General features: G+C 44.2%; 1 protein-coding gene across 1 annotated transcript in view; it reads left to right on the top strand.

Annotated features, from left to right (window-relative positions):
- The window catches only part of LOC147700525 (uncharacterized), a 319,009-nt gene that overhangs the window by 161,173 nt on the left and 143,713 nt on the right, over window positions 1-14,123 (top strand). The window contains exon 8 of the mRNA XM_086929115.1: window positions 4,283-5,164. Within this exon, the coding sequence (XP_086785241.1) occupies window positions 4,283-5,164 (882 nt within the window). The remainder of the gene's footprint in view (window positions 1-4,282; window positions 5,165-14,123) is intronic.

The following is a 14,123-nucleotide window of genomic DNA, read 5'->3' as shown; positions in this document are numbered from 1 at the left end:
TCAACGGCTGTAGTCCTCTGTTAGGTTGGGTTCAGGCTCAGACAAGTGGATATGTCAATGGGGAAACTGCCAGTGCGAGGCATCTCTCCCTCTACTCTATATTACTAGGCTAATAACATTAAGACTGCAGGCATCTGTGCACAATATACATCTGTCGATAAAATACATTTATACATCTGCATTGTAACTGTTCTCTAGGGCTTTCCTACCCCTTGTGGAGGCATCACAGCACCTAAGAGACTATTAGGAGAGTTGTTTCAAGTTCTGAAGTACATGGATCCGAGAATGGTAGTTCTTGAAGAGTAGTATATTGAATTTAGAGCATCTAAATTCCGTTAATGAATTATTGTGCTTGACTCAAAGAATTAAAGGTGGGGTGTGTGTTATGCCCCAGAAAACTAGAGACAACACGGAGATTTGAAATAGAGTGGTGTGAGAAATTGGGTTATTAGTTACGAAGGATTCAAGTCCTTCACACATAATACCTCTGCAATTGTTTCTTTACTGGTAGCCAAGTACTCCATTGTAGCATTTGCCTTTCTCAGGGTAGTGAAATTCAGGAGTCCAAGGCCTACTCAGAGGAGGTGATGCCTGCTAGCATTTTAAATTGGCTGGCACGCGATGACACCATGCAGTACATTTTTGTCCACTTAGGGCTTTTTCTTTTAAAATGAAAAGTACATGCATCACATACCACTATATATTTATTTTATTTAAATCGTTCCTTGGGGTTTGCTGGAAACCCCCACAATGCTTTAATGAAGTTGGCAATGTCCCTGCCCCATATTGGGACACCACAAAGAAGCACAATATGCAAATAGGCCCCTCGGATGGTATTATGGAATGGTCTCTTCAGTACTACCTATTTTATGAGCAGCTCATGCCACTTCTTCTGCGTCCTCGCGCCTCGTAACTTGCTTTTCATTTGGATGCCCGGGACCAATAGTCTCCATTTCTCCTTTGCAGTCGTGAGGGAGCCCCAAGGTACCCCAAAATCCAAGCTGGCTTCCCACGTGCTTGTGTATACTTCCTGTGACACTTGCGGGAGCTGGCAGCTCCCGCAAGTGTGAGCAAACTTATCCTGTTGCTCCTGCGCTCTTAGATTTCTTCACGGCCAGAAATGGTCTGCTCCTGTTCCCTCTGCACCTGGAGATATGGGGCCCCAGAGAACAATCTAGAGTCGGCAGGGGGCCCTCGCACTCTGCTCCCCAGGCAATGACTCCATTCTGCGCTAGATCCTAGGCCCTGGCCCATCCCCAAAGGTAATATCTCAGAATACGGCAGTACACCACGCGCTCGCCTTTCTTACCTTAAAGGTCAAATCTTCATTTAGACATAGCTGTGATCCACTTAGGCCGCTTTGAAAGATCTTTGGCTCGTTTTTTGCTTCTGGCTGCCTGTGCTAGTCACCAGAGGCAGTTAAAAAAGGGGCACACTTTGTGGCGCTGGTTTTACTGGCTTCTCTGCCATAATTCTGCTCTACCTGACTCCTGGTGCTCCTCTCCTTCTAGTGGGGACATCTTTTGCAGCCCCTTTGCTAAAATCCAGCACAGCATCCTCTTGCCTGCTCTCCCAGGCCTCATAGCCTTCTGGCTGTCTTCCAGAGCACCTGAGGTGGCAGTTTAGTCCAGATCTTCGGGGGGCTAAAGGGGCGGCCCTTGATATACCCATCCTAGTACTGTGGGGGATCAGCTGCTGCCAGCGTCCTTAGTCCATCTTGCAGGGCATGCAGTGGCTCCTGTCTCCAGCTGGCCATTCTTCTGCTGTCACCACTGCCCAGGTCCAGGATCTTCTTCCTTTCCTCTCCCTTGTAGTGGGGCTTTACGTGCGGGTGGAAAGTTATGATGCCAGGCTCTCCTGGCCAATCAGAGGACGCCACAAACTCCCTCCAGCCCAAGCATTTCGTGGCAGAACAGACCTGTTCTCAGGGCTTCAGCTCCACACCTAACTGACATCACTGGTTGATCCATCCCACCTAAACTTCAGAGGAGAGCTTCTTCTGTGTTGGCTCCAGATGTCTGGGCTACCTCTTTTGATCAATTGCCTTGGACTGTGGCCGCCCAGGTCCAGTGTCTCAAGCTGCCCCTTTCCCTTGTGTCAGGGTATCCTTTTTCCCTCAACTGGGGAGCAGAGTAATAAACTTGGCCCAGTGTGGGGGTGCACTTGCCTGGAATCCGATTATGAGCTGGGCCAGAGAAATAGGGCAATTCCTGAAGCCTCATAAGGTGTGGATATATGTTGTTGGAAACTGCAAAATTAAGCTCTGCATGTATGCTTTTCCCCAGTTTGAGATTTCGCTGGACTGTGGCATATTTCGCCTGTATATAAAATGCATTGCAGCACTAAACGATTTCCAGTAAACCGTTTTGCCCTGTCTTTGAATGCCTACTAATATTATAAGACCTAATCTCTTCTGCACAGGATACCTGGGTGCAATTACCGGGCTGCGCACAATGGTATTTGAACAAATGTGTGCACATGTGTTCACTTGTAACCATCCTAGTGCCCCTTCCGCCTGCTGCGCCGCAGCAGCCTTCTCTTAAAAGGCAGGCACTAATGATAACCACCCTCAGTCAGATTATCGTGAATTTACAGTCAGTGAGACTTCGGTAGTAAGACTCCTCCACAGTAAAGGTTAAAAAACAGAGTGATCAGAAGCAAAAAATACTGCTGGGCTAAATGAGACAAACCAATTTGTAACCGGTAGAAATTCCTTAGACCACTACATTAAAGAAAAAAAAAAGATTCAAAGAACTCAAACGTACAACGCATCATCAGTCCTGGTTCTGCAAATTGTTAGAAAATTAGATCTCTGGCGTTGGGTCTTTCATATATTCATGTTCTAAAGTCATTCCCTGTCATTGGGCTGAGGGGAATGATTCAAGCAGTGAATGTATGAAAGATACCAATGCTGGAAAACTGGAGCTACAGATGTGTAACTCATTTGCTTTCACAGAGTGGCTGGGAAGCACAGATAGTGGTAGTTGAAGCAGCAGAGCAGGAACATCTCTGCATTCTAATGACCTCATTGTGGGAGAGGTGGGTGTGTTGCAAATTCTATTCAACTGCTTTGCCCTTAATCTTGTACTGCTAAACATATGCAATCTGTGGTATTGACATGAAACCTGGCCACGTTTTTCTGGTACAGAATTCTAACTGCAGATTACTCACTTTAGAAAAGTCCCCAGGCGTCAAACGAGAAGCAGAAAGTCTTGAGCAGTACCTTTGCCAATAGGTGGAGTTGAGCAGTTCCGTCCGCATCGATGTTGCTTCGTAAGTGATTTACTTTCTGCCTCCTTCTCAGAGGTGCTGTTGTTTGTGCTGTCATTAGCCTGGCAAGGCCTTGCCTTGGGCACTGTTAAAGGTTATCTTTCAGCCATCTCTGCTTTTCTGCGGTTGCCAGATCAGCCCACATTGTTTAAATCACTGGTTAAGCTTAACGGCTTGCACCATTTATTCCCTCCTACCTCTTTCATCCTGCTCCAGTGGGATCTTAAATTGGTTCTGACCTTATGTGTTCTCCATTCGAGTCCCTACATAGCTGTCCTCTGAGACTTCTGTCTCTTAAGAGTATTCTTAGTGGCCATTAGATCAGCCAGGAGGGTCAGTGAGTTTCAAGCTCTTTTAGTTAGTCCTCCATATACCAGCTTCTACCCGGGCTAATTTGTTCTTTAGACATGCCTCCTATCTACCGAATGTGGTGACTCCCTTCCATATCGGCCCAAAAAAAAAACCATCTTCCCTGCTCTGCGAAATGGACTCTTCATCCTAATGATCCTGGTAGATTCTGCACACTGGTCACACCTCATTCAGTCTCAGCTCCACATTTTTGGCACAGAAAAACTCATAAAAGAAACCAATTCCAGCATGCTGGGGTTGTGCCTATAAAATCACTGAATCTCTGCATACCTCACTACTGATGCTGACGAAATTGGCAATGAGCCTATTAACGCCACCTACCGGCACACATATACTGCTCAAGATTCTTTCCGGATCCAGTCTGATGCATGGGGAATATTTTAAGTTGAGGAATCTGCAATTAGTCTCTAACAGAAAAAGCGTAACCGGTAAGTAAGTTCTTCATGTCTAGCACTGAAGTCTGGGTAATCTCCTGTTACTGGATTAAGTGGCAGCACGTCATGTCTGGTTGACTGCTCAATGTTTGCGTATTAACAAAAAGTATGTTTTAAAACATCTAACATCTACGTGCATTGCAACTTTCTATGTTTCTGTTTTAAACCATTTCTAAGTTATACTCTTGCATTCCTGTTTCATTCTCCAGCATGCCAATCAGAGGTAGGCATAACGAATGAGAACGAATCCCAAACATGTTTCGAGCACAAGAAGAATTCAGCTCACACGTTCACCTTAAAAAAATGCAAGCGAACCCCCAAGTTGAAAAGAACCCTTGCCTGCACTCAGTGTGAGAAGAGATTCAGCAGGAAGGCACTTCTGGTGAAGCATCAAAGAAGCCACACTGGGCTGAGACTGTATCCCTGCACCAAATGTGAAAAGAGCTTTAATCAAAAGACCTCTCTTCTTGAGCACCAAAAATCACATGTTGGTGTGAGGCCCTTTCATTGCACGGATTGTGAGATGAGTTTCACTCAAGCGTCCACTCTTCTGATTCATCAAAAAATTCACACAAGAGTGAAACCTTATCACTACATTGATTGTGGGAAAAGCTTTACACAAAAGTCAAATCTTCTATTTCACCAAAGAGAACACACAGAATTGAGCCCTTTTCACTGTAATGAATGCGAGAAAAGATTTACTCGTAAGCAAAATCTTCTGCAGCACCAGAGAATACACATGGAAGAGAGGCCATTTCACTGCATGGAGTGTGGCAAGAGCTTCACTCGAAAGTCCACGCTTTTGATTCATCAAAGAACACACACAGGAGTCAGGCCGTATCACTGCACTGATTGTGAGAAGAGCTTCTCTCAAAAGTCAACCCTTTTGATTCATCAAAGAATACACTCAGGAGTCAGGCCTTATCTCTGCTCTTATTGTGAGAAAAGTTTTATACAGAAGTCACATCTTATGCATCACCAAAGAACACACGCAGAAATGAGGCCCTTTCACTGCAATGAATGCGAGAAAAATTTTACTCATGAGCAACATCTTCTACGGCACCAAAGAGTACACAGTAAAATTTCACTGAGCTGAGTATCCCAACTGTTTCGGTTGTAGGTCACAGCTGCGACATCATGAAACAATACACTTAACTGTGAGGCCATTTCACTTCACGAATTGTGAGAAGAACTCTACTCTAAAATTAGCTCTTGTAATTCATCACATAAGACGCAAATGACTGAGGCCGTATAAATGCATAGAGTGTGAGAAGAGATTTACTCAAAAGCCAAGTACTCAGTATCACCATATAGCTCCCAGGAAGGCATTGTTTTCAATGCACTCATTGTGAACAAAGCTTTGCTCAAATGTTGAATTTTTAAATCAACATAAAAGACACTAAAGTGAGTCCTACTGTATGCACAGTGTAAGAGAGTTTAACTCCTAAATCACATCCTCTGTGGCACCAGAGAATTCCTACTGGATAAGGCAATCTTCATGCACTACGTTCTATAATAAAGATCAGTCTTTGCCTTCATTAATTTGATAGTAACTGAGTGTTAGAAGCGATTTATTTTGAAGTATACATTAATAGTCGCTGTGTCTTGAGGTCTTTTCTTTAAGTGAAGACACGTGTTGTACAGCAGAACAGTTCATATGTCATGGAGTAGTTTTGAATGTATTTTATGGCAGTCTGTAATGCTGGGAGTTTGAAATAGCACAACTAATGTCTCCCATGTGCAAATCAGATTTTAAACAAAAGCATTATTTTATTCTTGCAAAATATTCTGGACTTGACAAGAGGGAAAACACTTTACGATCTAAAAAACAGTTTTCTGATTTTTCATGAGTAGAATTTTAACCCCAATCAGCTACTTTAAGTGCCAGACAGATTATGCAAATCTGTACCAAGTAGTACTACTGTTAGTACGGTATACTAAACTGAGAGTAGCCAAAGCACATAATTTCAGTACTACCTTAAATAGGGTTTGAAACATTTTGCATTATTGAAGAATACCAAGCTTATATCTGTATTGTGTTACCCTTTTTCCAGAATAAATGTATTTGAATTCTTTTTGTTCTGTAATGATTTAACTGTTGCCTAAATCTTCACATTGTTTTATATATTTTGATATGAACTGCTATAATCGGCATTCTTGCAACTGCAGTGAAGCACAGTGGAGCACTATAGTGTTTCCGTTGCAGTGAGTCTATTCCCTTGTGTAATAATGTAGCACAGAAGTGACCCTAGTCCCACAGTTTTCAATGTTAGAGTAGAGACTCTGTTCCATAATAGTTAATGAGGTTTGAATAACTAATCTATTCCTGCACGTCGTGTATTTTCATATGTGTCCGTGTTAAGGAGCAGTTAATCTTTTTCATTACTTATTAATAGTGAATCTGTTATTGTTAGAGTAGTAAACCTATTCCCATACTTAACTTTGTTACTGAGGAGTGACTATTCCAAAACTTGTTAATGTGACACAGCAATGAATCTTTCGCCATACTTATTAATAAGATAACTTAGTGAATCTATTCACATATGTATTAATCTAGCACAGTGGTGAATCAGTTCCCTTTCTTATTAATGTTAGAGTACTGAATCATTTCCCTAATGTAATATTATTACAGAGTAGTTTAAATGAATCTTTATTGTTCAATTAATTAAATGTTTTACAATATTCTATCAATAAAACAAAACTTGTTTAGGAACTCACACAATTAGTTAAGAACAAAGTAATTGTTTAAAAAGGTTTACAATAGTTAAAATAACTGTTATTATGATTATTTTCTTATCTAGCAGAAAAGTGGTGTGCGTAGAATTTAAGAAAAAAGTTTTTATCATAGTTTCTCTTGCATGATGGCCGACTAAGTCCTGTTATAATTCAGTTTTCAGTTTCAGTTTGGCTCAGATGGCATCTGTGAATTTCCCTAGTCGGGCTACAACTTGAGGTATTTTAATAGAGAAACACAGGTCGGAAACTTCCCTGCAACTTTATAGGCCAAGCAACCTACAGATGGGGAGAACCAAGCGCTGCCGCTCACCGACTAGCTTTGGGAAACAGCACAACAGATGGAGCCAGGATTCACGGTGGTAATTGCAGAGTGGGCAAGCCACTGAATTATCCTGCCGGGCCCAAGTTGAGTTAAAATCCGTAATGGGCAGAGCGAGCAGTCTCATGTAAGAGATTCTTCCCCGGGCCAGGACTGTCAAAGCTTGCTCCAGGTAGGGCTGCGGTTTTCCCATGGTGTATGACGAGTCCAGCGAGGAGAGATGTAATTGGTGATACAGGCTTTCCAAGTCCCTTTCAAAAGATATTCTCTTGGACTGAGTATTCACTGTTTTTCTCCAAGCTGTTAGCGGAATGTCAGGGTTATGCAGATTTTGGATGTTGATGTCCAATAATCTAATGCCTCCTGCCAAATGCACCTGCCATGGGGAACCCTCCTCTTCAAAGAGCGTTTTGATTTGTCTTTTTAGTGACAATTCTGGTGCTCGCGTGGTCCTCATATATTACAGAGTAGTGAATCTATTCCATGTACTTATTCAACTAAGGTATTCTCACACTCACTAATGAGGCAGAGTAGTTAATCTATTTCCATATGTATTGGTGTCACCGAGTAATTAATCTTTTTTTATACGTGTTAATGTGACAGTGTAAAGATTCTCTTCACATACTAATCCATTTAACAGAGTACTACATCTATTTACATACTTAGCAGTATTAGAGTAGTGAATCTAATCACTTACTTACCAATGTTAGAGTATTGACTAGTCATCTAGTCATATACTTATCAAAGATACAGATCATTGAATTTGTTCCCATATTTACTAATGTTAAGGTAGTTTATCTATTCCCATACTTAATATTGTTCTGCTGTTCTTCTCTGTCGTCCTCTGTCAATTATTTTACTACCACTTTTCAACTGTTCTCATTTCCTTTCTCTGCCCTCCTTTCCCAGCTCATTCCTGCTCTGTTCCCGCCTCTTCTTCCCGCCGCTGTATCCCCTGCGGCCCGCCCCCTCGCTCGCCCATTCGCCCCCATACCCGCCTTCCAGCTGCTCCTCACTCCCACCTCCCTTCTTAATAGCGGCCGCTGGCGTGCCAAAGGCGAACCTAAGCCAATCCCGTCTGCCCCATCTGCACCTGGACCGCGCCCAGTGCCAGACCCCTGGCACCCGCGAGCGCCACGACACCCAACGCCGCTACGACGCCAACCTCCTCCACGCTCTCAACGCCGGCCGACCATCCACCTGCTTCCAGGCCTCCCCGAAGCTCACTCACGTACCCTTCATCTGCCAAAACTGCAGCTTCACCAGCCAACAAACACCTGCATGTCCTGCCCCTCCTACCAGGGCAAGTCACAACCACCTCAGATGCATACTATTCAACACCCGCACAGTCCACAAGCATGCCATCGAACTCTGGGACCTCCCCGGACGCCGCCGTCTTGATGTAGACCGGGATGAACCTCTCCTCCGCACCCGACATTGCCATAGCCATAGCCATCCCAGATGGCTACAAGATCACCCACAGGGACCCCACCAACAAACCAGGAAGAGGAATTGCCATCGTCCTCAGGGATAACCTCAGAATTTCGACCAGCACCCAAGACACCTTCCGCGTTTTCAGATCCACATCGATCACACCACCACTCTCAGAGGAACCCTCGTCTACAGACCCAGACCACAGTTCTGCGACTCCATCACCAACGTCGTCAGCACGCACGCTCTTGCCTCCACAGGCTACATCCTCCTCGGAGACGTGAACTTCCACCTCGATAACGCCAACAACATCAACTCCACCACCCTGATCGCCAACCGCGGACTCAAACAGTTCGTCACGACACCCACCCACTCCGCCGGACACACGCTCGACCCCATTTCTCCACCAGCAACCACGTCCCCTTCAGCCACACCACCGATCTCCACTGGACCGACCACCGCTGCATCCAATTCTTAACGAATCCCGCATCGCAGCTGGAACAAGGTCACCGAAGATCAGCTGATCACCACCCTCGCCCGTGACCCACCAACCTTCCCCACGACACAGCCGCCCGCAACTGCAGGCAATGGATCGACGACTGCGCCAACACTCTTGCCCTGATCAGGAAGCCCTCATACAGACGCACCGAAAGAAGGGCCATCTGGTTCACCACCGACCTTCATGCTTCCAAGCAGACCTGCCGAAGACTTGAGAAGAAGTGACAATAAATAAAATAATTGACACCGGACAACCACGCAGCCCTCAAGAACGCCAGCCGCAAGCACCACTATCTCATCCTAACCGCCAAACCGACCTCCTTCAAGAAACTCATCAACAACGCACACAACAGCAAAGAGCTCTTCAACATCGTGAAAGAACTCGCCAACCCCTGCTCCAGCTCCAACGACATCCCACCGTCGCAAGACCTATCCGACTCCCTAGACACCTTCTTCCAGCGCAAGATCGCAGACATCCATGACCGCTTCAACACCTAGACCTCCCCAACAGACGCGACACTTCAGACTCACTGCCCCCCAAGCACACCGGCCTCCTGCTCCCCTGACACCATGTCAACGACGACACCATCAAAATCATAAACACCAACCACTCCGGCTCACCATCCGACCCTTGCCCCCACCACTTCTTCAACAAAGGGAGCTCCATCAGCACACCCCAACTCCGGAAGATCATCAACAGCACCTTCGAGACTGCCACCTTCCCAGAGAGGTGGAAACACACCGAGATCAACGCCCTACTCAAGTAACGCAAGGCGGACCCAAGGGACCTCAAGAACTTTCGGCCCATCTCCCTGCTCCCGTTCCCGGCAAAAGTCATCGCGAAGACTGTCAACAGACAACTGATCCACTTCCTAGATGAGAACAACATCCTGGACTCGTCCCAACCCGGTTTCCGCAGCAACCACAGCACCGAAACCGCCCTCCTCGCTGACAACATAAGGACCCTGCTGGACAACGGCGAAACCGCGGCCCTCATCCTCCTGGACCTCTCGGCCGCCTTTGACACCGTCTGCCACCACACCCTAAGCACACGCCTCCACGACGCAGGGATCCACGACAAAACCCTGGACTAGATCACCTCCGTCCTCACCTGCAGAACCCAGAGAGTCCGCCTTCCCCCTTTCCGATCTGAAGCCACAAAGATCACCTGCGGCGTACCCCAAGGATCATCCCTCAGCCCGACCCTTTTTAACGTCTACATGGCACCGCTCGTCAACATCGTCCTATCGCATGACCGCAACATCGTCTCGTATGCTGATGACACCCGGCTGATCCTCTCCCTCACCAAGGACCTGACCACTGCCAAAACCAACCTCTACGAAGGGATGAAGGCTGTCGTAGAATGGATGAAGGCAAGCCGCTGAAACTGAACTCTGAAATGACAGAGGTCCTCATCCTCGGCTCCACCCCCTCTGCCTGGGATGACTCCTGGCGGCCGGCCAAGCTGGGTGCTGCACTGACACCCCCCAACCACGCATGCAACCACGCATGCAACCTGGGGTTCATCTTGGACTCAACACTATCTATGACCCAGCAAGTCAATGCTGTCTCCTCCTCCTGCTTCAACACCCTCCGCATGCTTCGCAAGATGTACAGATGGATCACAACCGCAACCAGAGGGAGAGTCACCCAAGCCCTCGTCAGCAGCAGGCTGTACTACGGCAACTCCCTCTATGCGGGAACCACGGCCAAACTTCAGGAAATACTTCAATGCATTCAGAACGCCTCATCCTCGACATCACCCACCACAGCCACGTCATTGCCCACCTGAGAGACCTGCACTGGCTCCCCGTCAACAACAGGATCATCTTCAAGCTCCTCACCCATGCTCACAAAGCACCTCATAACACGAGACCAGCTTACCTCAACAAACAACTCACCTTCTACACCCCGAACCGCCAGCGTCGCTCCGCTGACCTCTCCCTCACCACCGTCCCACGCATCCACCGAAAGACCACCGGCAGCAGATCATTTTCCCACCTTGCCACTAAGACATGGAACACCCTCCCCACCCACCTGCAACAGAACCAAGAACTTCTGACCTTCAGAAGACTTCTCAAGACCTGGCTGTTCGATCAGTAGCAGCACTTCCTCTCTCCCCCTTTTTTCAAGCGCCTTGAGACCCTCACGAGTGAGTAGTGTGCTCTAGTAATATTTGATTGATTGATTGAGTAGTAAATCTACTCCCATAATAAACATCATTACAGAGGTGCTTCTGTTCAGATGCTTATCAATATTACAATATAATATTTCTATTCTCATACTTATAAAACTAGCACAGTAGTGACACTATTCCTCTGCAGATTAATGTAGCACTGTAGTAAATATATTACCCACCTAATGTTGTAACAGAATAGTAGCTCTATTTGTGGACCTGTTAATGGGGTTGACTATACCTGTGAATGTGAGAGGGCAAAGTATCTGTTCACATACTAATCAATGTAACAGAGTGATGCATGTATTTACATACTCATCCCTGAACAGTGACTCTAATAACTTTTCAACATTACAGAGTAGTGGATTTATTCACATACTTATTAATAAATAGATTCCCATATTGATTAACCTCTTTGCTGCGTCGAACGTTCAGCACCCAGTGCTGAACGTTCGAATAACGAGCGCTGGCCCGTCGGCCAACGGTCGTGCGCAGCACTAACAAGGTAGTGCTCGTGACGACCGTTGGCCGACGGCAGCTCTTAAGGGGTTAAGGTTCACATAGTGAATCTATTCCCATACATATTGTTAAAGTAGTGTATCAGTTCCCATAATTAACATTGCTACTGAGTAGTGACTCTGTTCCCTCACAGTTGCAGAATAGTAAATCTGTTTACATACATATTAATCTAGCACAGTAGTGAATCTATTCCCATACTTCTTAATGTGGTAGAGTGACAATATTACCTTACTTAACATTGTTACAGAGTAGTGACTATTCCTGTACTTGTTAATGGGCTGAGTATTAAAACTGTTCCATGCTTAGGAGACCAAGTAATTAACCTATTCCCACACTTATTATTGAGGCCAAGTAGTGAGATCTATTCCCGTAAGTAAGAGTGTTACAGAATGATGAATCTTTTTCCATATTTATTAATGTGACAGTATAGTGAATCTGTTCAGCTTTATAGATTAGTTAATCTAGTTACATACCTCTCAATGTTATATTCTAGTGAATCTATTGATATACTTATCAGTGTTATCGAGTAATTAATCTAGTTACATACCTCTCAATGTTATACTCTAGTGAATCTATTGATATACTTATCAGTGTTATCGAGTAATTAATCTATTTACATACCTCTCATTAGTATATTTTAGTGAATCTATTGGTATACTTATCAGCTTTATAGAATAGTTAATCTATTTATATACCTCTCAATATTATGTTGTAGTGAATCTATTGATATTCATATCGGTGTTCTAGAGTAATAAATCTATTTACATACCTCTCAATATTATATTCTAGTGAATCTATTGATATACTTATCAGTGTTTTAGAATAATGAATCTATTTACATACCCCTCAATATTATATTCTAGTGAACCTGTTTGCATACTTAGTATCAATACAGAGTAGAGACTCTATCCACATATTTATCAGTGTTACAAAGTAGCGACTTAATTCACAGTTCTCAATGGGAGGAAGTATCCAACCTATTCCCATACTTATTAACGCTAGAGTAGTGACTCTAATCCAGGGGTCTCCAACTTTTTCTGTAATGAGAGCTACTTCTGATCAGTGAAAATCGTTGTGTACTACTGAAGGCCAAGTAAGTCATGCAATGTTACCAATCACCCCATCTCCCAGCCTTATATACATTAAACCTAATGTTCATGGAGCCCGATACTATGGTTTGAACAAAATACTGAGAGTAGCAGTACTATGATAGGGTTGCTATGAGCATCAGTGAGTCCATGGTCTGTGTGGATGTATGAACATGAGTGGTAGTGAATGGGTTATATGTCATTAAAGCCTGTGTTGTATGTACTTGTGTCTTAGAACATACCTTTCACCATATATGGCTCTGTAACATGTACATTACAAACATACAACCATTGTTTTTTCATGGGCAAAATGTTAAGTGCAGAAAAATGTTCTGCAAAAATGTTCCTACTGAGGAGCATTTTTCTGCACTTTAAATTTCTCCCATTTGAAAAAAAGACTGTATTTTCCAGTCATAAATATGGCAGTGTCTCTACCAGTTATGTGTAAATGCAACACTTTGATGTGGGAGAAAATTCATTGAAAGAGTTAACTTTGTATTATATGCATTACATAAAACTCATCATTTTAATTTTCTCCCAAGTCGAAGTGTCTTTAAGAACAGCAGGCATATTACTCGCAGGGGCCTGTAGACATGGTGCATTATTTATAGCAAGAATATATAGTCATTTATTTAAATGTGAGGAATTTAAAGTGAAGAAACATGCTTCGTAAATCATTAGGACTTAATTGGCTTAATTTAAAGTAGAGACAATGTTTCACAGTCATTTTCTTTTCACTTTTTCTCATTTAAAATGTGTCTAGCAGCCACTGTAAGCAAGATGCCTGCCGTTTGTAAATGGGACACATTGAAAAGGGAGAAAATTAAAATGACGAGTGTAGGTAGCAAGCTCTGTATATGGTACGCCACTAGGTGATTATACTCGGCGCAGAGTCCAGGGGTTCCCCAAAAGTGTACAGGGCTCAATGTAAAACCCAAAGTGCTCCATTAGTGGTAGCGTGGGAGAGGACTGTAAGACATTTATTGGTCAACATTGAATCAATAATGGACACCTGACTCAAAAAGGAGATCTAGACCAATTTTAGAAAAATATACTTTGTTTGTACTTTATTTTAAGACCAAGATCTTCGCAATTAGGTAAGTACGTTTTTAAATATAAATACTTTTGAATTTCAAAAATCGACACTGAACAATTTCTGAGTAGCTCAGTGTTATCCTATGGAGGGAAACAATAATGTGGTCATACGGTAAGCATTACACTTACAGTTCCAGTCTTCGGTGCAAAAGGTCAGCAAGGGTCAAGGGTCAGATGAGCACAAAAGC

This window comes from Lissotriton vulgaris, chromosome 7 (genome assembly GCF_964263255.1).
Source record: "Lissotriton vulgaris chromosome 7, aLisVul1.2, whole genome shotgun sequence".
Classification (NCBI taxonomy): Eukaryota; Metazoa; Chordata; class Amphibia; order Caudata; family Salamandridae; genus Lissotriton; species Lissotriton vulgaris.
This window is presented reverse-complemented; position numbering and strand designations above follow the sequence as displayed.